The sequence below is a fragment of the Pelophylax lessonae genome (genome assembly GCF_965119305.1).
Source record: "Pelophylax lessonae genome assembly, chromosome: 1".
NCBI classification, from domain to species: domain Eukaryota; kingdom Metazoa; phylum Chordata; class Amphibia; order Anura; family Ranidae; genus Pelophylax; species Pelophylax lessonae.
Window position 1 is genome coordinate 399,175,057 of NC_138768.1, and position 27,256 is coordinate 399,202,312.

The 27,256-nt window shown below is 41.4% G+C and overlaps 1 protein-coding gene across 2 annotated transcripts in view; it reads right to left on the bottom strand.

Annotated features, from left to right (window-relative positions):
* The window catches only part of TEK (TEK receptor tyrosine kinase), a 180,471-nt gene extending 162,481 nt beyond the window's left edge, over positions 1-17,990 (bottom strand). For both annotated transcript variants that reach the window (XM_082247009.1, XM_082247008.1), the window contains exon 1: positions 17,784-17,990. In XM_082247009.1, coding sequence (XP_082103135.1) covers positions 17,784-17,835 — 52 coding nt within the window. In that variant the 5' untranslated portion in view covers positions 17,836-17,990. The remainder of the gene's footprint in view (positions 1-17,783) is intronic.
* Positions 17,991-27,256: the final 9,266 nt, after the last annotated feature.

Below are 27,256 nucleotides of genomic sequence, written 5' to 3' on the forward strand. Positions count from 1 at the left end.
AGTGGCTAGACTACTGTTCTGATGATGGACTACAAACATGTCCAAATCTCGTTACAAGGAGGTGCAGGGCAATTCATAGATTACAGGGGATAGCTAGAAAGGAACATATTATTCTGTATAGCTCACAGGAAGTGACAAGGACACTGCATTTCTGGCAGGATAAACAGGTATTTTGTGTACTTTCTGAGAATGTTCGGAGCATAAAAAAAGAAACTAACACAACCAGAAAATCTATGGGCCGCATGCTGCAGTGTATTACATTTTTGCTTTTGGTTCTAGTTATCCTTTATACAGGGCTTTTTCCTCCCAGAATAGGTGCAGGAACTCCCCCCTTTTAAGCCACCCCTTATCTCTACCCTCTACCCACTTCCATGTCTCTTGGCTCCACCCAATACCCACCTCCCACTACCACCCCTTTTAGAGAATACAGAACCAAGTATTATTTTGTGGTGTTAAGCAATTTGTATGCAATTTGTTAACGATAAGAAAAAAAGCAGGAAAATAGATCCCCTGAAGCCAGCGACAATAGACCCCACCCCAGCAACATTGACCTTAATGGGTGCTGCAAAGCACCTTGGCTGTGGCATGTGTTCAGCCTTGTCCAGGTGCAATGGTAGAACTTAGCTGGGTGGTCGTGATCGGTAAAAGCGTGACTAAGGTGCCTGTTTTTAACCACACATGTGAAATCTATTTAGATACAGCTGAGTAATCCTACTGAAAGCATGTCCTTATCATAGATGTGCACACAGGGTGTGCTGGGTGTGCCTGGGCACACCCTAATCATCCTGTACAGTGCAGATTCCCCCTGCTTCCTGGCATCCCATCTCTCCCCTGCAGTGCTGCCAGCTTCTCTCCTCTCTTGCTGGCTGCTGCAGGGAATGTTTCAGGATAGATGAATGAATGAACATAGTGAGTAAACTGTACTGATCGCTCCTGTGTTCATTCTTAACTAAAGCATAGTAAACTGTGTTTACTATGCTTCAGTTTGTGAATGAATAGGAAGCCATTCAGCAAAGAACACTTCCCATTCATTCACTGTTAAGTGCAGCTGAGGCAGAAGGAAGTGGGGAAGCTCTGTCCTCAGTCCCCTTCTCTCTGTTTAGACCCTTGATAATTCACCAAAGCCTTCCCAATGGGACTCCTAAAAAATTGTAAAAAAAATAAAAAAAAACAATAAAAAATAATAGAAACTAAAATTTAAAAAAATAAATAAAAAAGCAATAAAAAAAAAAAATAAAAAAAACTGCTGACACTGTCCACTGCCCTACTGATACCAATCTCTGCTCGACTGACACAGTCCACTCCTCTGCTAATATATACATGCGTGTGGGGTGCACACCCTAATGCAATAGGCTGCGCACACCAATGGTGCTAATGTTATAAATTACCAGGTTCGGTGAACATGATACTGTAGCATATTATTTTAATCAGTATTTTAACTATACTACATTTTGTAGTGGGTGTCAAGCTTTACCCATGTATTTGGTGGTTAACATACTGTAAATGTTCCACCGCAATTCCAGATAAGTTTGGATGTTGTGTAAAATCTAAATAAAAACCTAATCCAATGATTTTCAAATTTCATAAAACCATCTTTTATTCACAATAAAAAATGTAAAAATACATCAAATGTTTAAACTGAGAAAATATACAATTTTCTCAGGGTAAGCAGACCTTACATGATAGGTCCATTTTTATATCAAGTGTTTTTAATCCTCCTACATAAGCTATTGAGAACTCAGATTCTTCATCTACCTTGCACTGAAGGAGGGGGGAGCATGCACCATTGGGGAGTATGGTAGAATGTACCAGCACACTCTGCTTGTAGTCTAACTCAAAAGTACACAGCAAAAAGTGACAAAACTGCAGATGTACTGAGTAAATACTGAGTAAGCGTTGCCACTCTAGTTACCCGCCTCTATACTGGGTGAATTCCAGTATTCCTTTCCTACATGTAAAAATCATCATCTTTTTTTGCTAGAAAATTACTCAGAACCCCCAAATATTTTTTATATAATATGAAAGATGATGTTATGCTGAGTAAATAGATACCTAACATGTCGCGCTTTAAAATTGCGCACTTGTGGAATGGTGCCAAAATTTTGGTACTTAAAAATCTCCTTGGGGTACGCTTTAAGATTTTTTACAGGTTACCAGTTTGGAGTAACAGAGGAGGTCATGTGGAAACAGGCAAGGGGTGTGGCGCTGCAAAGGTGGTGAATAAATGAAAGTGATAAATGTGTAAGAGGTGTATAAAATGTAAAAGCTATGTGGGAAACGCTCTACATGGGCCGGGACCACATTTGGTGTGCAGAGTGGAACAGCAGGAAAGTGACGGGCCCTGAAACGCTATAGCAGAAAGATTGTCGCTGACCCCTCTGAGAACCGGAAGACAGAAAGATCCTCCCCCACACGGTATTCTGCTGACACCGATAAGGAAGAGTCTAGAATAGGAGTGGGAAGAGGAGCGGGAAGAGGATCCGGCCCATGCAGAGCGCCTCCCACAATTGTACCACTCACCCCAATGCTCTAAAGACCCCAAGGCGAACCCGGACTAGGACCCTTAAGAGGACCCCTACACCCAGGATTGGGAGACCGTTCAGGATACCCCTATCCCCTTCTATGGGAATATAGTGAGGCCCCCAGGATACCCTCTTGGGATTGCCAGGCCGAGACCCCCAAAAAACCCAGGACCCACCGGAGGGATACATTTATTTATACCTGCCCTATACCCCTGTGTGGGGTGGGTAATTCCGGTGAGTGTGCTACCTACCTGAGGGATCACAAGCACCCCACCAGTATACCCACCACAGGGTTACCACCATCACCACCACCCAGGGATTCACCAATTGTGCTGAACGATATATATGGACTGTTGCAAAAAAACAAGGAGTTGAGTGAAAGCCCTGGTGTGAGGGTCGAACACAGACACCTTGTTTGAAGTGAGGAAGGTCTAGAAATAATGAAGGAAAGGAATGAAAATAGTGAAATTTGGCAGAAAAAAGGAAAATGGGGAAAAGTTGAAAGAAAAAAGGAAAAGCAAGAGGGCTGAAAGAAAAATGGTGGAGGGGAAAGAAGGAAAAAGAGGGAGGGAGTAAAGGGAAAGGGGGAAATAGAAAAAAGGAAGGAAAGAGGAGGGAGGAGGGGGGGGGGAAAGAAGGAAAGGGGAGGAGAGGGAAAAAAAGAAAGGCAGAGGGTTGGATGGGGAGGGAAAGGGGGAAATAGGAAGGAAAATTAGTAGAGGGCTAATGGGATTTTAACGGTACTTAAATCAACGATGGAAAAACCACCATGTATAAAAATATATAAATTTTATTATTCCATTAAAAATTACATACAGAAGGAAGAGAAAAAGATTATTGTAAAATAAAAAATTGTACAGAATAGATTACCATCATAGTCATATCAATTACATACAGTTCTGAACATTGCAGGCAGTATCGATGTTATGCAAGCTCTGATAGCCCCAAATCAGGGTACCGGGCATTAACCCATTAGGGTTAATGCCCGGTACCCTGATTTGGGGCTATCAGAGCTCGCATAACATCGATACTGCCTGCAATGTTCAGAACTGTATGTAATTGATATGACTATGATGGTAATCTATTCTGTACAATTTTTTATTTTACAATAATCTTTTTCTCTTCCTTCTGTATGTAATTTTTAATGGAATAATAAAATTTATATATTTTTATACATGGTGGTTTTTCCATCGTTGATTTAAGTACCGTTAAAATCCCATTAGCCCTCTACTAATTTTCCTTCCTATTTCCCCCTTTCCCTCCCCATCCAACCCTCTGCCTTTCTTTTTTTTCCCTCTCCTCCCCTTTCCTTCTTTCCCCCCCCCCTCCTCCCTCCTCTTTCCTTCCTTTTTTCTATTTCCCCCTTTCCCTTTACTCCCTCCCTCTTTTTCCTTCTTTCCCCTCCACCATTTTTCTTTCAGCCCTCTTGCTTTTCCTTTTTTCTTTCAACTTTTCCCCATTTTCCTTTTTTCTGCCAAATTTCACTATTTTCATTCCTTTCCTTCATTATTTCTAGACCTTCCTCACTTCAAACAAGGTGTCTGTGTTCGACCCTCACACCAGGGCTTTCACTCAACTCCTTGTTTTTTTGCATTATTATTAGGGATGTTGGTACCATAATACTATTATACAAACAAACATCTGTCTATATAATATATGGACTGTTGTTACTATGCATACGTAGTCACCATATTATTTCTGCACACCATTTGGATGCACTGTCACTTTACCTATTGAAGATCTATTATTGATCACCTAATTTATTCATTACTTAAGCTGTGCATTTATGATCATACCCTGCACCTGTCCACTATACCTATCTAAGTGTGCACTTTCACCTGTTTCTACTAGGTGAGCTTACACTCCTTATAGCCACTCACCTTTTGGCTAGTTGTTTTGTATAGTACATACTTTTTTGCACCAACATTAGTTGCACTTTTATCTTTCATTAATTTATGTGTTCTTGCCTTTTTTAAGCACCACCAATTTATGCTACTATCTAGATTCTAGTTTCATCATTAATAGTGTATTTATTATTTATTGTCATTTTACAACTGTCTTTCGATAGCTTTTACATTTTATACACCTCTTACACATTTATCACTTTCATTTATTCACCACCTTGGCAGGGCCACACCCCTTGCCTGTTTCCAGTTTTTTGTATATAACCACGGTTATATCGAAGGGGGGCTGCAGCCTATAGTGTGATATTTATTTCCTTAGCGCGGAGTACACCTGTTTTCCAGAGGAGGTCTTGTGCTAGAATTATTGCTCTAACTAGAATGTTTGCAGAGATACCCCACATGTGTGGTTTGAATGTCGTTTAAATATGTGGACGCGACCTACGTATGCATACGCTTCTGCGTGCCAGCACGAAGGGGACAGGGGCGCTTTAATTTTTCTTTTTTTTATTGTTTATTTTATTTTTTTAATTTTTACACTTTCCTTTAAAAAAAAAAAATGTAATCACTTTTATTCCTATTACAAGGAATGTAAACATCCTTTGTAATAGAAATAAGGCATGACAGGTCCTCTTTATGGAGAGATCTGGGGTCTATAAGTCCCCAGATCTCTTCTCTAGGCTGCAAAGTCTGAGATCTATAAAAAAAAAAAAAAAAAAAAAAACGATCTCAGGCTTCTCAGCCGCTTACAGCTGCCAGGGCTGGAAGTGACGTCATAACGTTGTACCCGGCCTCTGGGAATCATAGAGATGACTGGGGACCATCTGGTCCTCAAGTCAGGTCTATGGTAAACTTCCACTGTTGGCGGATTCCTTCTCCAGCTCGCCGATCGCATGGGCAAGCCGGTAGATGGAGGGCGGCTGGGGCTGTCCCCATCCTGCCGCCTGTAAAAACAATCAAGCGGTTAAACTGCCACTATAAATGTTTTTACGGTGCAGGGAATCGCTGGCAGAAAAAAAAGATACCTGATTGATGCCTGTAGCTGCACCCATCATTCAGATATCTCCACTGAGGGCGGGACCGGAAGCCGCGGAAGACGGACGCTTTGGAAAAGAGCTCCGCCGGAGACAAACAGAATCGGTGTCCATCCACCTCTAAAAACCCACCAATTGCCCCCAAAATCGGTGGAGGCACCCTCCGGGACCCACTTCACAATCCTGGAAAGTTTGGGGAAAAACGGACCACGATTTCCGCGATCCGGATTTGAGGCCTACAATACAGCCGAAGCCGCGGACTTTCCTGCGGGATCCCGCGATCGGGCGGCCAGCACTCCGGTAAGCGGCGGTGTTCTGCCATAGAGGAGAAGTGCACATTACCCCCTGCAACCAGGCCACAACACCCTCCGACCTCTCCCATCACAAAAACAAGCAATACATCCTCAGGCAACTGGGCACTAACCGCCATATTGCCCCCATGTGCGGTGGGCACCCCCAACCAATATATACATCTCCAGTCAGGAAGGTGGTGACTGGAAATGACCACTTAATACTGTAACTCCTTACCGCCTGAAGATCGTGACATCTGCCGCACAAATCAACCGCAGCTTCACATCACTGACAGGATCACAAATACACTGGGCCATAAACAAGCATGGGCAGAAGAAGGAGAGATCCTCCAAAGCTCAGCAAAATGAGCAAAACTGGGCTTCATCTCAGCCCCGGATCTTTCCAAAATAGCAGCTCCGCACAGCAGATCAGAGGCAGCTCTTCTCAACACTGCAATCCGGCTCAATCCATCCATCCACTCTACCAGATAGGCAATCCAGATAGTGAGGGATCCTCTGGCTCAGCCTCTCCTATCTCCCCATCCTCCAAAAGTCCTGCCAAAGCTAAGCAGAGGATCAACTCTCCAGCTAAACAGTGGCATGGCATGGACAGTAACCCCTTGCAACAGACAGGCCTCAATACTAACCAAATACCACATACTCAGGATCCCTTTGAATCCTTCCCCACTGGTGGTCAACCTGCTTCAGAGACTACTTTGAAGAATATGTTATATACACTCAAAGCCTCGATGCATGCGGATATGATGTCTTGTATGCACCAGATTAGACAGGAAATGTCCAGTATGGGGAACAGAATCCATATAGTCGAAGAATCTTTGGGGAATCATGCTCTATCCTTCAATACTATGGTGGACGTTCACAACCACCATTCTGATGATATTGCCTGGCTGAAGGATAAAGTGGCAGACTTGGAGGATAGGTCGAGGCGCAACAACGTCAAGCTGCGGGGTATACCAGAAACAATACAAGCCCCTGACCTAATGCAGTATGCGACTCGTCTATTTACCACCCTAGTCCCCTCACTGTCTGCTGCAGATCTGGCAATTGACAGAATACACCGTCTACCAAAACCTGCATTCCTAGCAGCAGAAATCCCTAGAGACGTCCTGCTGCGAATACACTTTTTTCAAACTAAAGAAAAAGTCATGTCAGCTTCCCGCCAAACCAATGACCTGTCAGGAGAGTTTGCAGGCCTGCAAATCTTGCCGGACTTATCACGGCACACTCTACAGAAACGACGCAACCTGTCAACCATTACTAAAGCGCTTAGAAACCACAAGATTCCACACAAGTGGAAGTACCCCGCTTCCCTGGTCATCACCTATAATGGGAACTCTACCACAGTCACAGCGCTTGAAGAAGGGATTGCCCTGCTTCAAAAATGGGGGATACTATTACCAGCGGAGATAACCAACCCCCACAGGGGGCCTGGCCCTTCTCATTTACCCGAGGAATGGAATGTTGTGTCCAAAAAGAAATCGGAAAAACAAAACAACTAATCCCACGCGGATGGTTTTCCCACTACTCATCCTCAAAATCACGGTCCCCAGGCCCATGGATCTTCCTAAATCCATATGGCCCCTCACCCAGAACTGTTATTAACTGTTTCAGTTAATCACGGACCTATACTATGGTCCCTTTTTTTACTAGTTCATACCCTTCTTCCTTGTTCGTTTTTGTTTTGTTCTTCCAATGCACATCTTGTACACACTGGTTATACCTTCATTCCTCTCTCTCATGAAGTCCACCAAGCCATTAACCGGGCTATCAATTATACTAGCGCCACATCGCCAATAAATGAATCAAAATACCCACCGTAATGCCTTTCAAGTGTCTCTCAATCAATGCTAATGGACTAAACCACCCGGTTAAGAGATTTGCAATGTGGAAAGAAGTGAAATCCTCAAACGCCGACATCCTTTCAGTCCAGGAGACACACTTCCAAACCGCAAACCATCCCAAGTGTTCCCACAGAGATTTTCCCAACATTTTCCTAGCAACATCCCCAGCTAAGAAGAAAGGAATCCTTTTTGCCATAAAAAATACTATCACCTTTCAATTGAAGGAAGAGATTGCTGACCCAGAAGGCCGCTACCTGATCATTACAGGAGACTTTAATAATCTACAAATGACCTTTGTCACAATCTATGCGCCAAATACACATCAGCTCAGATTCCTGCATAGACTTTTTAAGCTCATGGCCAAGAAGAAATATGGAAACCTGGTCATCTGTGGAGACTTCAACCTCACAGTAGACCCGGACATAGACACCTCTACCTCCCCAAAAGGTCGTAGGATTTCTCTGCTCAACTTACTCAATAGTGAACATCTCTACGACGCATGGAGGTGCCTTCATGCATCAGAAAGAGACTTTACCTTCTATTCAGCACGACATAAATCGTATTCCAGGATTGACCTCTTTCTGGTGGACTGGCACCTCCTGGGAAGAACTACCTCTGCAGAGATTAAAAACATTACATGGTCCGACCATGCAGCAATAGAAATGACTGTGAATGAAGGAATCCCGAGATCTGCGGGGCAAGTATGGAGATGTAACATCAGAAACCTTCAGAATGAACAGGTTGGTAAGTGTGTATCCCAGCACCTGCAGGAATTCTTTAGTTTAAACGAAAACTCGGTCTCTAATCCATGGTCCTTATGGGGTGCCCATAAGGCATTCATAAGAGGCATATGCATCCAACAAAATTCTATAATGAAAAAATTATACAACCAAAAACTCTCTAACCTTCTATCCCAAATCAACACCCTAGAACAAAAACACAAAGCTGTACCTGACTCATCCTTAGGCAATACCCTTCACGACCTGAGACATGACCTACGTCAACTTCTGCTTACACAACATGACAAAATATTCCGTAAACTCAAAACAACATACTATGCTCACGCTAACAAACCTGGAAAAGCACTGGCTAACAGAATCAAAGCCAAACAGACTAAATCCAAGATCTCCCACATGACTAACACTCAGACGAATACTAAATATACCCATCCTAAAGACATAGCAAATGAATTTGCAACCTATTATCAATCACTATACAATCTTGACCAGGACAATACCATCCACACCCCGACTACAGCTGAAATATCTGCCTTTTTGGATAAATTAGACCTACCGACCCTTACCGAACAACAATTGTCTATACTCAATGCGCCATTTACGCATGACGAAATTAGGAAAACTATAAACTCACTTCCCAACGGTAAATCCCCGGGACCCGACGGGTTCCCAAGTGAATATTATAAATTATACAGCGATACTCTAATACCACATCTATTGAATGTTTATACTAAAGCTGCAACCGAGACGAGTTTTCCTGCAGATATGCTCGGAGCATACATTGTTACCATACCAAAAACAGGGAAGGACCCATCTCTCCCGGGCAACTACCGCCCTATATCTCTGTTGAATACAGACATTAAAATTTTTGCCAAAATGCTTGCAGGGCGCCTACAGGAGATGATTCCCTCCCTCATAGGAAAAGATCAAATGGGATTCATACCAGGTCGCCAAACTTCAGACGCTACTAGACGTATAGTAAATGTGCTACACATGGCTGAAAAAAGTCAAACGCCTTCTCTCCTCCTTTCCCTGGATGCGGAGAAGGCGTTTGACAGAGTCAACTGGAGCTACATGACGGCCGCCCTACACAAATTCGGCCTTCGAGGCAATATATTTTCTGCCATTATGGCACTTTATTCACAACCTTCTGCCAGAGTCTTCGCTTCAGGAGCACTGTCCAAATCGATCACCATATCCAATGGTACCAGACAGGGATGCCCCTTATCCCCTACAGTCTTTAATTTAATTATAGAACCACTTGCTGCAGCCCTACGCTCTGACGGACATGTTCATGGCTTTAAAATTGATGGTTATGACCATAAAATAAATTTATTTGCAGATGACATTATATTAATGATGACAAAACCCGAAATCTCTCTACCCGCTGCATACCAAACTTTGACTAAATTTAGTAAAATTTCATTTTACAAAATTAACACCACGAAATCGATAATCCTTGACCTAGGAGTATCTCCTGAAACTAAACAAACCTTAATCAACACCTGTCCCTTTCCCTGGACTGCAGAAAAGATTTCGTACCTGGGGATTTATATTACCTCCAAAACCACAGATCTTGTTAAAAATAATTTAGGCCCCCTTAGACAAAAGCTAACATCCGAATTAGAAAGGATAGCTTCCCTAAACTTATCCTGGGGGGCTAGAATCTCTGCTATTAAGATGAACATCTTACCACAAATCCTCTACCTATTCCGAGCCCTCCCTGTCCCATTCACCAAAACACAATTACACACTCTTGTAGCCACACTGAGGAAATTTCTATGGCTGGGTAAAAAAGCAAGAGTTGCATATAATATGCTCACAAACCATAAACACCAAGGAGGAGCGGGACTACCCGATATTTCCGCTTATTACTGGGCCACTAGACTCGACCAGCTTAAACACTGGACCCCCCGTGACGATACTCCCCTTTGGTCAGGAATCGAAAAATACCTAGTACCTACCTCTAACCTTAACCTAATGCTGCTAAGAGACCTTTGGATCCCATGGAACTTAGCCAAACTGCCACCTACGGTTAAGGCTTCTCTCCAAGCCTGGAGAACAGTAAACAAAATAGAACCAAGAGCCATACCTACTGACATTCACAACCTACCACTTTCTATCCTCACGACTATATACAGTAATCTGAATGTCTCCAAATTAAAAACCCTAGGACTAACGCAAATCTCACAACTCTGGCCACCCCTAGGTCTCAAAAACAGAGAAGACATAATGTCAGAATTTAAGCTTCCGCCCGACACATCCTTGACCCTATCAAGAATACTTTTTCTACTTGGGAAACACTCCCTTACCTCCACCCATGTTAATCTAACCACATGGAACTTCCTGGTATCAAACCCCCCGGCCAATAAAGGTATAACTACCTTCTATAATATCCTAACAAGTGATACAACCTCCGAGAAAACGGTAAATATGCTTAAATGGGAGAAAGATCTGAAGCTAAATCTTACCTTCAAACAGTGGCATACAGCACTGTGCTCTATATATAAATTTTCTAAATGCACTAATCACTGGGAAACTACAATTAAAATTATCAACAGATGGTATTACACACCATACAGGCTGGCCAAGATGGCGCCGTCAATACCCTCACTCTGCTGGAGGGAATGTGGCAAAACAGGTACCCTGCATCACATCCTGTGGGGCTGCGCATCCCTCACGAGTTTTTGGCATAAAATATTCCAGTGTATTTCCTCATGCACAGGAGTATTTTCTCCCCCAAATCCAGAACTGGCAATATTAAATATTAACATTGACATATACCCTCACAGCCATAGACAAATGGTAACTCACATACTGTTAGCAGCCAGGACCCTTATTCTCCGCAATTGGAGATCTACTACCACTCCCAATCTACCTGAAGTAATATCTCTTGTTAATGACAATTATCTCCTAGAGAAATCTCTAGCAATCAATTCCCTGTCATATAAAAAATTCCAAAAGTCCTGGGAAAGCTGGCCCTATCTAAATCAGGCATTAAGACTCTCTTGAAATAATAATACCTGCCTAATAGCCATAAGGATAGTGGGGGTGCTCCCTCCGACCGGACCTAGTGACAATGCTCCTTAGGGTTCTAGGCCCGGAACGGTAGAGATTCTCACTCCTATTCTACTCCCAGACAAAAACATAACTGATGTCAACTTTAAGTTATATAGTGCTATTCTTTTTTCACTTGCCATACCTCTTTACAACCTGTAACGCTTTGGTTATACCTGATTCCTCTATGTTATAGTTCATTTATCTGTGTACATGCATTGGAACCTGTTGAAAGACTGTAATTCCTGTTATATTTGTTCTAATATTTGCTTATGTAAAAACTCAATAAAAACCTATTGAATGAAAAAAAAAAAGATATCTCCACTGAAAGCCCAGGATGTCATAACGTTCAGTGGTATACAGTGGAGAAAATAATTATTTGATCCCCCGCAGATTTTGTAAGTTTGCCCTCTTACAAAGAAATTAAGTGTCTATAATTTTCATTATAGGTGTATTTTAAATCATAGAAACAGAATATCAACCAACAATCCAGACAAAAAACACGATACAATTGTTATACATTTAGTTGCAGTTCAGTGAGTAAAATAAGTATTTGATCCCTAAGCAAAACATGACTTGGTACTTGGTGGGGAAACCCTTGTTGGTAAGCACAGAGGTAAGCTGTTTCTTGTAGTTGGTTACCAGGTTTTCACAAATCTCAGGAGGGATTTTGGTCCACTCTTTACTGATGTTCTCTAAATACTTAAGGTTTCTTGGCTGTCGCTTGGCAACTCGAAGTTTTAGCTCCCTCCATAAATTTTCTATAGGATTAGGTTCTGAAGACCGGCTAGGCCACTTCATGACCTTAATGTGCTCCTTCTTCAGCCACTCCTTTGTTGCCTTGGCGGTAAGTTTTGGGTCATTGTCATGCTGGAAGACCCATCCACGACCCATCTTCAGTATTCTGGCTGAGGGAAGAAGGTTTTCATCCAACATTTTACAATACGTGGCTCTGTCAATTGGCCCCTCAATGCGGCAAAGTAGGTCTATACCTTTAGCAGTGAAATAGCCCCAAAGCATAATGTTTCCACCTCTGTGCTTGACTGTAGGGATGGTGTTCTTAGGGTCATAGTAAACATTTTTTTCCCTCCAAACACAGAGAGTCCAGTTAATACCAAAGAGCTCAATTTTGGTCTCATTTGACCACAGCACTTTCTCCCAGTCCTCCTCTGAATCATTTAGATATTCATTGGTGAACTTCAGGTGGTCCTTCTTGAGAAGGGGGACCTTGCGGGTGCTACAGGATTTTAATCCATGGCACCATATTGTTTTACCAATGGTTTGTTTGGTGACTGTGGTCCCAACTGCCTTGAGATCATTCACAAGCTCTTCCTGTATAAGTTCTGGGCTGATCCCTCACTTTTCTCATGATCGTCCTTACCCCATGAGGCGAACTCTTGCATTGAGCTCCAGACCGAGGGCGATTGATGGTTATTTTGTATTCCTTCCATTTGCGAAAAAAATTGCTCCAAAAGTTGTCTCCTTCTCACCAAGCTTCTTGCTGATGGTCTTGTAGCTCATTTCAATCTTGCGCAGGTCTACAATCTTGTCCCTGATGCCCTTTGACAGCTCTTTGGTCTTGCCCATGATGGTGAGGTTTGAATGGAAGAAAGAGATTCTTTGGACAGGTGTCTATTATACACATACACATGACTTATCGTTAGGAGCACCTTCTTAAATTGACAGGACTAATCTGTGTACCACTTGAGCACATACTGTAGCCAGTCTGTGGGAGCCAGAATTATTGTTGGTTGATCGGGGATCAAATAATTATTTTACTCATTGATCTACAACTCAATTTATAACATTTGCATGATGTTTTTTTCTGGATTTTTAAGTTCATATTTTGTAGCTTTCATTTAAAATAAAAATGATAGTGGTCAAACTTCCAAAATCTGCAGGGGATCAATTATTTTTTTTCCCCATTGTAAAAGTGGAGCAGGGCTTGATGATACACTTTGCTGGTATGATACCATTAAAAGCAAGACATAAAAAAGTATTTCATTTTTGGAGATTACATATCCAGCAATATATTTGGTTTAAGTGTTTGTGATTCACTTTGAAGTCCTAATCCAACATACTTTTTCTTGTTTGTTTTAGATTGATGAAGGTTTGGAACCTCTATCAGGGTATTTATTGCTGTTTGCATTTCTGTTGGGAAGACTTTCTCTCATTTCCTGAACTTGCTGACTTCCTGAAACACCATTACACTTGGCGTGTCACCATGAAAGGAAGTGAGGGGAAAATCCTCCCAGTGAGTACACAGACATTCATAACTCATAATAGTTCTAATAATTCTAACCTTTCAGCACTCTATTGTTGCTCTGCGTTAATGTCCAAAAATGCATGTTATGTGTATTGTGCATGGTACCTCAATTAACCTGTTTGAAGCACACCACAACACAAGGCAACACACTACTGTGCATTATGGTGCATTGCATTACAAAATATGGTGAATACACATTTTTTTTGGTGTATTTTGATGCATATAGGTTACCTCAATGCAACACACTTTAAAATGTGGCATAATGTGCATGCAATTACGCACTTCAATAGTATAAATCCTACCTAAGGGTATATATATATTTTCCTATTGTTTGTATCTCGGTAGTAGAGATTTTCTCTTACATTTTCCCCAAATTACAGGGAGACAGGAAACAAGGGGAAATCTATCCAGTAAAGACAACACTATATTACCAACAGTATTGGGATGCCTGCCTTTACACACACATGAACTTTAATGGCATCCCAGTCTTAGTCAGTAGGGTTCAATATTGAGTTTGCCCACCCTTTGCAGCTATAACAGCTTTAGCTCTTCTGGGAAAGCTGTCCACAAGGTTTAGGAGTGTGTCTATGGGAACGTTTGACCATTCTTCCAGAAGCGCATTTGTGAGGTCAGGCACTGGTGTTTGAAAGAGGTCCTGGCTCGCAGTCTGCATTCTAATTCATTCCAAAGGTGTTCTATCAGGTTGAGGCCAGTCAAGTTCCTCCACCCCAAACTCGCTCAGCCATGTATTTATGGACCTTTGTGCACTGGTGAGCAGTCATGTTGGAGCAGAGTTGGGAGCATGAAATTGTCCAAAATGTCTTGGTATGCTGATGCCTTAAAAGTTTTCTTCACTGGAATTAGGGGGCCAAGCCCAACTCCTGAAGAACAACCCCACACCCTAATTCGCACTCCACCAAATGATTTGGACCAGTGCACAAAGCAAGGTCCATAAAGACATGGATGAGCGAGTTTGGGGTGGAGGAACTTTACTGGCCTGCACACAGTCCTGACCTCAACTCGATAGAACACCTTTAGGATGAATTAGAGTGGAGACTGCGTGCCAGGCCTTCTCCTCGACATCAGTGCCTGACCCCACAAATGCACTTCTGGAAGAATGGTCAAGTATTCCCTTAGACACACTCCTAAACCTTGAGGACAGCCTTCTCAGAAGAGTTAAAGCTGTTATAGCTGCAAAAGGTGGGCCAACTCAATACTGAACCCTACGGACTAAAGCTGGATACACGCTATCCAACTTTTGTAGTTAAATTTCCTTCAGATTTACCTTTTCTATGCAGTGCAAGGGCCTGCCAGATTGCAAACAAATTGAAAGTGTTTAGGTTTGACCTCATATAATATGCTTTTGGTAAGTCTAAAGGAATAAGTCTTCAGAAAATCTTATAGTGTGTATGGCCCATTAGACTGGGATGCCATTAAAGTTCATGTGCATGTAAAGGCAGGCGTCCCAATACTTTTGATAATATAGTGTAAGTAGCAATAAAAACAAATGTTCTAAATCATCCTTTCTAAAACTTTATACAAAAAAAGTTTTGGCCTGTTTGTTTTTCCTAAATTATTGAAACTTATAAATAGCAGATGAATGCATTATCACACCAGCTATAGTTAAAACATCTTCGATTAGGATAGACAAAGAGATTGGGCCTAAAAAAGTAATCACAATCTTCACATGAACTTCCGCAGTTTAATACTGTACCAGTTAAACAAGCATTTATTGCTGTAACAACTTGAAAAGCAAGACACAGAACTATGCAGTTTTACAATAGTGGGTCAAAACATGTTTTATAGGTCATTGTTTTATACTTCCAAAATAGGTCCTTGGTGTAACTTATGCGTGCTAACGGGAACATTTCGGAAACTGATTCTTTGTTTCATTTTTAGCTCTGCCATTCAGAAATGACAATGGAGTGCTGATAGGCAACATGTAACGTTCTTATTAGCACGCTTTTCATACATAAGCCTGCCATGTTCACAGAATTGCAGCTTAATGCGCTATTAAATCCAAACACAAAAAAAATGAAAAATATTGCAGCTTACCAATTCTTAAATGTAGTGGCCGCATTTGTTTTCCTTTTTCAAGCTTCTTTCCTTTATTTTCACCTGTGATCTGGCTTAGTAACACACTTCCTGTCTTAGGGTGTCTCCACTCTTCGTGGAGGAGCAATGGAGACACGCTTGGACAGCAACATTGTCAATTATGAGACGGGTAGTATTAGATTTAGTAGCAGATTTAGGCTCCAAGCACACTAGCGATTTTTTAAGCTCCTAGAAGTTAAATAGTGTTATCCTATGTGTCCATGCACACTACTTTAGGCAGTTAACCTTTTTTGAGCTTCAGCATCTAGGAGCAGAAAAAAAAACGTTTTTTTTTTAGAGTTTCTTGGACCGTTTTTCCAGCAGAAACGCTCCTAAATGCTGCTAAACGCTCCTAATAGCCTTTTTTGAGCTCCCCCCCCCTCTTTTTTTTTGCAAAAACGCTAATAAAATGCTAACTTTCCTAAAACGCTACTATAAAAAGCTGGTACCACTGATTTTTTATCCAGTGTTTTTTTAGCCTTAGGGCTCATGCATACTGCAGCTCAAAAAAAAAAGCTACTTGTTCAGGCATTTGATCTTTTTTTTTTTATTTATTTATTTTTTTAGGCATTTGATCTTTTATTTAAACTTGAATAAGCTTGTGCTTTTCTGGGCTCTTTTGCACGTTTTATTGTGCTTCTTTGAGCTCCTTTATTTTAGGTTTTTCTTTCTTTTTTTTTTTTTTTCTACAAACCCTCCCCTCCCCTTTTTTTCCTATTTTTTTTGTTTGGGTGTTTTTGAGCTCTTTCATGCTCTTCCATGCTTTTTTTGCGTCTTTTTTTGGGCACTTAGGTGTCTTTTTTGCTTCTCAAAAATGTGAGTTTGGTGGGGTTTTTTTTTCCTACCTTTAAGAGCATATGCCTGTAAACTCCGGAAAAAGCCACAGTGTGCATGGACACGTTGGCTAACATGGGAAGTTTCCAGGTTAAAAAAAAAAAAAAAAAATGAGAGCTCAAAAAATCTCAAAAGCCTGTAGGAGCCGCTTCTTTGAGATGCAGCGTGCATGGAGCCTTAGAGGAATTTGGCTAACAAAGTAAAACAAACTCCAGCTAACACGTGTAAAATCAGTTATAGAAACACCCTTATGCTTTAGGGATGAAGGTTTTACATAAATGAATAAAAACTGACTAATGTAAGAACCCCTGTCAGTGTTAAATAGTTTGTTTCAATCCTGTAACTGCCACTTTAACCTGGACAGATTGGCATGGTTAAAGGAAGCTGAAAATAACAGACTTACTGGCCGGATCAACAGGTGACAATAAGGAAAGAAAAATCTAAATAAAAAGAATGAATACAGCCGCCACATTTAGGGATTTGTAATTTGCAATATAATAAATTTTTTTGGGGGGTGGTAGTCCATACCGCTTTAAATAACTAAGGTAGCACCAAACTGAATGAATACACCTGTGCTATTGGCTGAAAATGTGATAAATACAACTTGTCATGACTTTTGGAGGCACACAACGGTGACGTTCACTTCAGACATCATACGTGAAACATAGATTAGTAGTTAATAGTACTGTAATCTAATGGACTCTTCCTATAGCATCTGAAAATATGACAATAACTAAAGCTGGATACACACTATACTTTTGTGGTTAGATTTCCTTTAGATTTACCTTTTCTATGTAGTGCAAGGCCCTGCCTGATTGCATACAATTTGAAAGTGTTTAGATTTGACCTTATATTATATGGTTTTGGTAAATCTAAAGGAAAAAATCTAAAGTAAGTTGTATAGTGTGTATCCAACTTAAGAACTATCTGTGAACGCTGTTGTTTTGGAGACCCCAGTCTAAAGCTGGATACACACTATACAAATTTTCTTTAGATTTACCAAAACCATATAATATGAGGTCAAACCTAAACACTTTCAATTTGTATGCAATCAGGCAGACCGTTGGACTACATATTTGAAGCTAAATCTAAAAGAAATCTAACAATAAAAGTTTTATAGTGTGTATCCAGATGAGATGACCTGTATTACATACTATATATATGCAAAATATCATGATTTTCTTACCTGAGACTATCAGTCCAGATAAACAGAGAGCAAAAAATGCTAAAAAATCCATGCTTTCCAGAATATATCCATCCAATTTCCACAGGCGTTCATAGAAATAGTGCTGCTCACATACTATCTATGCCTGTTGTGGGTTGGCGTGCTGTGCTCTAACATGCAGTGGTTTTTCCTTGCTTTCCCATGGACACTGCTCTACTACTGTCTCGCTGCTGTCTAAGCACAGGGAGTTTAAGTTCCTTTTTCCTGTTTCCTTTTTAGATTAGGATGTGAAAGGCAGGATCTTTAAGGTATTTTGTACTAGAAAATCTGACAGTATGTGGAAAATATAGTCAGTAGAGTAGGGCAGAAGAGATAAGAAGCTATAGCGAGCCATTAATGAGTTTTGCTAGTAGCAAATAGATGGAAATTAAATAAGGATCTGTAAAAGACTACAATAACAACAAAAACACTAATGGCTCAGTCCTCTAGAATGACTCAGTTTGGCATTACATCACATTTCTCTTAAAATTTTCAGTGCTACTATTTCCCATGCTGGAGCATGGGAAAAAAAAAAACATCTATTTATCCCACTCAAACTAAACATAAGAGCCATTGGATCATGATGCATGGAAATTAGCCAGGATAATTTCTGATTAACAAAAAAAAAAATGAGAAAACATGGGACCCTCGGACCTAATATTTACAATTCTGGTACAAGCTGAAGCCTGTTTCACCCGAGCGTCAGCTTGTATTGGGCAATGTGTACAGCAAGCTTTGATAAATCATTTGCAGGGCTTTCAGCAAGACCAATTAAACCCCAGTTTTCAAAATTTTGTTCCAAAAATGTTTTATTGATAATAAATGAACAGAACATTATAGAGACACCTCGATACAAAGTAAGGAGCATATGGTGCAGAAAAAACATTTAGAAGTCATGTTGAAGAGAATGGCCACAAAGATAATTAGGGGAATAGAGGACATCAGCTATGAGGAAGACTACAAGCATTGAACTTATTCTCTCTGGAGAAGAGACGCATGAGAGGGGATATGATACCAATGTACAAATACTGTACTGGCGACCCTAGCATAGGGAACAAACTTTTCAGATAAAGGGAATTCAATAAGACATGTGGCCACTCACTAAAACTAGAAGAAAAGCGGTTTAACCTTAAACTGCGTAAAGGATTCTTTACTGTTAGAGCGTTAAGGATGTGGAATTCTCTTCCACAAGCAGTGGTATCAGCAGCGAGCATCCTTAGTTTCAAAAAATTATTGAATGGGCACCTTAACCGGTTGCCGACCGCCGCACGACTATATACTGCGGCGGTCAGCCCCGGCCAGGCAGAGTGACGTATCGGTACGTCACTCGCCTGTCACTGACTTGCGAGCCTATCGCGGGCGTGCGCCCGCCGAGGCGCGCGCCCGCCGCGGCTCGTTCACAGGCAAGTCAGTGCGTGTGACCGGCGGACTCGATGTCCGCCAGTCACACTGCGATCGCTCCTGTGAAGGGAGAAAGACAGAGCAGCTTGTGTAAACAAGCTGCCTGTCAGTTCTCCCTGTGTAAAAGTAAAGATCTGACCGTTCTACTATGTAGAACGGTTGATCTTTGCTTTTACACCAATAGCAATGTCCCTACACAGTAGAAAGCACGCCCCTAGGACACACTTAACCCCTCCCTGTCCAATAAAGTTAACCCCTTCCCTGCCAGTGTCATTTTTGCAGTAACAGTGCATATGTATAGCACTGATTACTGCAGTAATGTCACTGGTAACCCCAAAAGTGTCAAAAATGTCAGTCAAGGGTCCGATCTGTCCGCCGCAATGTCGCAGTACCGAAAAAAAAATCGCAGATCGCCGCCATTACGCGTTAAAAAAAAAACACCAAAAATGACAAAAATCTTTCTCTTTGTTAGTAAACACGATAACTTTTGCGCAAACCAATCAAAATACGCTTTTTGCGATTTTTTTTACCAAACATAGGTAGCATAAAACAAATTGGCCGAAAAATGTTAAAAAATTTTGATTTTTACTTTTTTTTTTGGGGAATTTCATATAAAAAAATGTGAAAAATATTGTTATTTTTGCAAAATTTACGCTCTTTTTTTGTTTATAGCGCGTGATCAAAAAATCGCACAGGTGATCAAATACCACCAAAAGAAAGCTCTGTTTGTGGGAAAAAAAGGACGTCAAATTCGTTTAGGTACAGCGTCGCACGACCGCGCAATTGTCCGTTAAAGTCACGCAGTAAAAAATCGCAAAAAAACCCCCGGTCCTTTAGCAGCCAAATCCTCCGGGGCTTAAGTGGTTAAAGACCACAACATACAGGGGTATACAATGAATAGTTAACAGCAAACACACACACACATCATAGAGATAGATATGTCCGCTGACATCCGATCCGATCCGTCAAATCTGGACGGATGGAAACCCTATTTTCCATCCAGCGGATCGCATTGGATGGGATCGGATGAGAACGGACCAACGGTCCGTTCCCATCCGATTTCCCCCATAGAGATGCATGGGGAACTGACAGCTGTGTCTCCGCACACAGCTCGGAGACACAGCTGTCATCCTCCTGCTCGGCGGGGGATCGGCGGTTTAGATCCCCCGCTGAGAAAAACGGAATCCGTCCAACGGACAGATAGTGTGAAAGGGGCCTAAGGGTGCATACTCAACATGTCTGTCTCTTACTTTTGCTGTCTGGCAGAACTCAAGTAATATAGTATAGGCACCAACTGTACATGGTACTGGTTCACTACCAATTTTTTGTTTCTGCAACTTAATTGTGTGTTTCTATCGCAATTTAAGCTGTTTTTGTATACCAAGAATTACTTGCTGTTACCAGGTTCTTATTTTTTGGCTGTTAAACCAAATTAAAATTTTATGAAACTAAAAAAAATTGGATTTTTTTCTTACCGTAAAATCCTTTTCTCTGATGTTCATTGACGGACAGAGCTCCAGATCTTCTTGATTGGTTATGCTGCCCCCTACAGGAGAAGGACACTAGGCAGGAAAAAAACGTTACCACACCTATGGGGCAGTCCCTGGGGGTATACTCCCACTTCCTACTACAGGCACTGAGTTTTGTTGCAATGCAGTGTCAGAAGAATTTTATTCTACTAGAATGATTATTGCGCTGTTGTGGGAAGATTACATATAATTCTACCCCTGATGCTGCTCGTACAATAACTGGTACCTCAAACAGTCTAATTAGTAATTCGATATTCTGGCTCAAGGGCTGATCTTCCATCCTGCTTTACAGTTACTTTAACGGCATGGCTATTGAACGCCAGGTGCTAAAGGATAGGGGGGTGTCAGAATCGGTGATTCCCACACTGTTAAAAGCTAGAAAATCTGCTTCTAGGAAGATTTATCATCGCGTCTGGAAGAAGTATATTGTGTGGTGTGAAGCTCGGGGGGGGGGGGGTCCCACCCCCTCCTTTTCGGTGGCTAGAATTCTGGAGTTCCTGCAAAAAGGGGTAGATCAACGCTTAGCCTTTGGAACCATCAAGAGCCAAGTTTCGGCCTTGACGATTTTCTATTAATGCCCTTTGGCTACGCACTCCTTGATTCATACTTTTATTCAGGGGGTTCCGCCTCTTGCCCCCCCCCCCCGTGAGGTCTCAGTTGCCCCGTGGGATCTCAATTTGGTGCTGTTAGTTCTTCAGAAACCGCAGTTTGAAAATTTTTGTGAGATTACTCTGCTCACTTTGATGCAGAAGGTTGCCTTCTTGGTGGCTATTACTTCTGCACGCAGGGTGTTGGAGTTGGCTGCATTTTCTTGTCGTTCCCCTTATTCAGTGATCCACAGGGACAAAGTAGTACTTCGTCCTTGTCAGTCGTTACTTCCTAAAGTCGTTTCTGGTTTCCATTTAAATGAAGACATTGTTTGCCTTCCTTGTGTCCTAAGCCTAAACAGCCAAAAGAGATTGCCCGAACCACATCCAGGGAATATAAGACAATCAGGGTGTTTCTGTCGGTGACTGAGCCGTTTAGGAAATCAGACTATTTGTCCTTACGGACAGACTTGTATAAAGTACTCGAAATTTCTACTTGAGTAAAAGTACAAGTGCTCGATCAAAAAGTTACTTAAGTAGAAGTGGAAGTGCTCGCAGAAAAAGTTACTTAAGTAGAAGTACTAAAGTATTCAACATTTTTTTTACTTAAGTATTGCAAGTAGTTTTTTCAAAAAATTTGCTACTTAAGTACTAAAAGTAAAAAGTACCAGTAGTTTTGAAAATAAATTTCTACTCAAGTACTGAAAGTAGAAGTACAAGTACTGTGTTATGTAGTTATTAAAGAAAGAAGTCAAAAGTTTGAACATCATATTGTTTTTTATTATTTCAAATGATTTATTCAAATGATTAACCTGTGTTTGTTAGTAGTTTCTTGATGCACTTTAAGCGCTGTAGCACCATTTATTTGTTTGTTTCATATTTTCTTTTTATTGGAAAGATTTGGTATAGCAGCTTTTATTATACACAGCCTTTATTTTCGTATGCGCTGATTTACAAATGACATTATACACATCTTTTTGAGCTTTATGCAACCTGCCATCTACTGTTCTGGCAGTGGTAATTTTTTTAAAAGTAACGAGTAACTATGCAGCACAAAAAAAAAAATACTTGAGTAGAAGTATCGAAATCATCGAAAAAATGTAGTGAAGTAAAAGTAGAAGTAGGAGAAAAAAATTCTACTCTAGGAAAGTACAGATACCGCATTTCGGTACTTAAGTACAGTACTTAAGTAGTTCTACTTCGTTACTATACATCTCTGCTTACGGATGGACCTCAAAAAAGGGCTGTCTGCGTCTGCTGTGACCATTTCCAGATAGATCAGGCAGACAGTGGTACAGGCCTATTCTATTAAGATCCAGGATACTCCTTTCCCTGTTAAGGCGCATTCTACAAGGCTGCTTAGTGCCACTTGGACCGTCCCGTCATCAGGCATCCGTGGTGTAGGTTTGCAAGGCGGCCACTTGGTCATCTGTGCACACTTTCACAAAATGTTATAAAGTGGATGTGTTGGCATCTGCAGATGCTGTCTTTGGCCGCATGGTTTTGCAGGCTGCTGTTTGAGAGGACTAGTCCTCTTTGAGGGTGTTATTTTTAGGTGAGCTCCAGGTGTTCTTGGTTGAGCTCTTGTTACCTGGTTGGCTAGGTTTAGCCATTTGGGGAATTTTTTCTGCTGTCCTTTTCCCAACCCTCATGTTTGAAACTGCTCTGGGACATCCCAATGGTCAAGATCTGGTCAAGATCTGGAGTTATGTCCGTCAATGAACGAAGAAGAAAATTCGATTTTTGTCTTACCGTAAAAACCTTTTCTCTGATGTTCATTGATGGACACAGCACCCACCCCTCTATTGATCTCTATTGGGTTATATATTCTTCTAACACTTATTAATGGGGGGGAGTACTGTGCTTCATAGAAAATGTAGCCATGGTTTTTTATGGTAGAGCTAGGTGACCAGTCAAGGCATAAAGCCTTTCTATCTCCCCTCTATATACATTTGGACAACTTTATTAAATCGCTGGCTTTGATCTGTGGACCTCCGATTGGAATCATTAGGACAACCGTTTATTTCTCATCTAGAATTCTTGATCCGGTGCTCATTTTGACTACCTGTAATGGGGATCAAATCTATCTGGTAAGCGGATTGTGCATGAGGATATCGGTGGAGGATCTACAGTGCTTTGCGAAAGTATTCAGCCCCCTTGAACTTTTCGACCTTTTGCCACATTTCAGGCTTCAAACATAAATAATATAAAACTGTAATTTTTCTGTTAAGAATCAACAACAAGTGGGACACAATCATGAAGTGGAACGAAATTTATTGGATATTTCAAACTTTTTTAACAAACAAAAAACTGAAAAATTTGGCGTGCAAAATTATTCAGCCCCCTTAAGTTAATACTTTGTAGCGCCACCTTTTGCTGCGATTACAGCTGTAAGTCGCTTGGGCTATGTCTCTATCAGTTTTGCACATCGAGAGACTGACATTTTTGCCCATTCCTCCTTGCAAAACAGCTCAAGCTCAGTGAGGTTGGATGGAGAGCATTTGTGAACAGCAGTTTTCAGTTCTTTCCACAGATTCTTGATTGGATTCAGGTCTGGACTTTGACTTGGCCATTCTAACACCTGGATATGTTTATTTGTGAACCATTCCATTGTAGATTTTGCTTTATGTTTTGGATCATTGTCTTGTTGGAAGACAAATCTCCGTCCCAGTCTCAGGTCTTTTGCAGACTCCATCAGGTTTGACAGAATGGTCCTGTATTTGGCTCCATCCATCTTCCCATCAATTTTAACCATCTTCCCTGTCCCTGCTGAAGAAAAGCAGGTCCAAACCATGATGCTGCCACCACCATGTTTGACAGTGGGGATGGTGTGTTCAGGGTGATGAGCTGTGTTGCTTTTACGCCAAACATAACATTTTGCATTGTAGCCAAAAAGTTCGATTTTGGTTTCATCTGACCAGAGCACCTTCTTCCAGATGTTTGGTGTGTCTCCCAGGTGGCTTGTGGCAAACTTTAAACAACACTTTTTATGGATATCTTTAAGAAATGTCTTTCTTCTTGCTACTCTTCCATAAAGGCCAGATTTGTGCAGTATACGACTGATTGTTGTCCTATGGACAGCGTCTCCCACCTCAGCTATAGATCTCTGCAGTTCATCCAGAGTGATCATGGGTCTCTTGGCTGCATCTCTGATCAGTCTTCTCCTTGTATGAGCAGAAAGTTTACAGGGACAGCCAGGTCTTCGTAGATTTGCAGTGGTCTGATACTCCTTCCATTTCAATATTATCGCTTGCACAGTGCTCCTTGGGATGTTTAAAGCTTGGGAAATCTTTTTGTATCCAAATCCGGCTTTAAACTTCTCCACAACAGTATCTCCGACCTGCCTGGTGTGTTCCTTGTTCTTCATGATGCTCTCTGCGCTTTAAACGGACCTCTGAGACTATCACAGTACAGGTGCATTTATACGGAGACTTAAATACACACAGGTGGATTCTATTTATCATCATTAGTCATTTAGGTCAACATTGGATCATTCAGAGATCCTCACTGAACTTCTGGAGAGAGTTTGCTGCACTGAAAGTAAAGGGGCTGAATAATTTTGCATGCCCAATTTTTCAGTTTTTTGTTAACAAAGTTTGAAATATCCAATAAATTTCGTTCCACTTCATGATTGTGTTCCACTTGTTATTGATTCTTCACAAAAAATTACAGTTTTATATCTTTATGTTTGAAGCCTGAAATGTGGCAAAAGGTCACAAAGTTCAAGGGGGTCGAATACTTTCGCAAGGCACTGTATCTATCCCACAGACACGGGTGGCTGTTTTTTTGATACTTAAAGGAGAAGCTGTCATTTATACATATGGACTTTTTTCAAAACCACTTATATCACTTATGTGTGTGTTAATTGCAAGATTATAGCTTACTGGTATTTTTGAGCTCAGGCTACACACCTTTTCATAACATTGAGCTTTGCTTTCTTGGCGTGCCATTCTTTATATACCATATTTATTTATAATTATTCGTCCTGTGCGCAATTGCATAAGTGTATTTTGCACTATTTCTATTAACTCCACATACATATCTCATACAGGTGTGATTATCAGGTGTCCACAATATTTTGGCCGAATAGTTTAGTTATTCAATATAATACTCAAAATTTATGAAAACACCATTATGTTAACAAAAAATAAAGATGAAGTGTTAGTTTGTATGAACACACATTTGTCAGAACTTCTCAACATGAAAATATAGTATCCTGCTGACCACCATAATTACTTTGGTCCATCTGGATCCTGATAATACTCAAAAGGAAGGTCACAGTAACACAAAAAGAATGCCAGAACTTATCCACCCTCATGGTTAAACTATGTAATAGTTTGTATTTGGCAATTTTTTTTAGATGTGACAGGCATGCATGTGTTATAACATCCTCAGCATTCTACTGTCTCTCCCTTTACATTAGGTGTCCCATTTCCACTTCCTCCACTCAGGGACTAGCTCTGCCCTGTTCACTCCTTTTCCTGATTACGCCCTGCAAGTGATCAAACCCATTTCATACCTCACAGCATTCACACCTAGCAGGCTTCTAGTCAAATGAACTCTTACTGCTGATAAAGCATTGGCTTCACTTGGATTTATGACAATGAATAGAACTGCCAAGCTTTAAAACAGAAAGCTCTGGAGCTGCAGGCATAAATATACTGCAAGTTATCTGACGGCATAATTAGGAATTCATTTAGATGAAAAACAATCCAAAACAGAGAGGGAGACCTTGTGATGCCGGCCATAGCAATTGATCAGCCTTAGGGACCCACATGCAAACTCAAAACACTGGAAACCTTGACTGATATAAAAAGCAAGAGTTTGACAGTGTCAGCTAGCATCTACCTTTAGCAGAAATACAGTTTAGGGTTTCTTAGGCTGGGTTCACACATATGCGGCTGCAGTTTCAGTGTGGCAGTCCGGTGGGTTTCTGTTAACCGTGCCAATTTTTACCTGAAATCGCACCTGAACAGGACCCAAAAATGCACAGGACCCTTTTTGAAACAGCACCGAAGCTGTTTCGCACATATGTGAACTGGCTGCAATTAAAGCCATTCACATTTACATGTTATGCAAATTGGATGTGATTAAAAAGGCATCCGATTCGCATATGTGAACCCAGCATTAAAGTCTGTGTGACCTAGAAGTTCTGTATAAACAATATTGTTTAAATATCCTAGTTGTCTGTGACATGTAATGAAGTTCGCCTTAACCACTTACCGCGAAGTGACGTAGGACTACGTCGGCAAACTTTGCGGTAGTATACCGGGATGATGCCTCTAGCTAGAGACACCATCCTGGTACCGTGGTTTAGAGCCAACGGTCGGCTTTCCGTCGGTAATGACCGATGCGGCCCGGGAGCCGCTCGATCGTTACCCGGGTGAGTGGGAGGGGACGTTCCCTCCCCTCCCGCCGCCTCCCGGTGGGACGGGAGCCCCGAGCACCCAGCCGGCATGTCCGCCGGCTGGATGGAGTCCCGATCAATGCCGGAAACGGCTTCGATCGGGTCTCCGATGATGAAACCCGGAGGTGGCGTCCATGACGTCACTTCCGGGTTACTGTGCTGCAAAAGGCGGCAAGTTTAAAAAACGGCTGCATGCAAAAACGCAGTTTTCAGCGTTTTGCATACATGGAAGTGTAGTGGAGGGGTCTAGGGTCTTTTAGACCCTCGATCCCTCCATAAAGAGTACCTGTCACTGCATATTGCTGTCACAAGGGATGTTTACATTGCTTGTGACAGCAATAAAAGTGATCAGATTTTTTTTTTTTTTTTTTTAATCTGTAATAAAAGTTTAAAAAAAAATAAAATAAATAGGGAAAAAAAATTTTTTTTAGCCGCCCCCATCACCGTTAGCTCGCGCACAAAAAAAAACGTATACAAAAGTCGAGCCGCAAATGAAATCGCTGTTCAAACCACACATGGGAGGTATCGCCG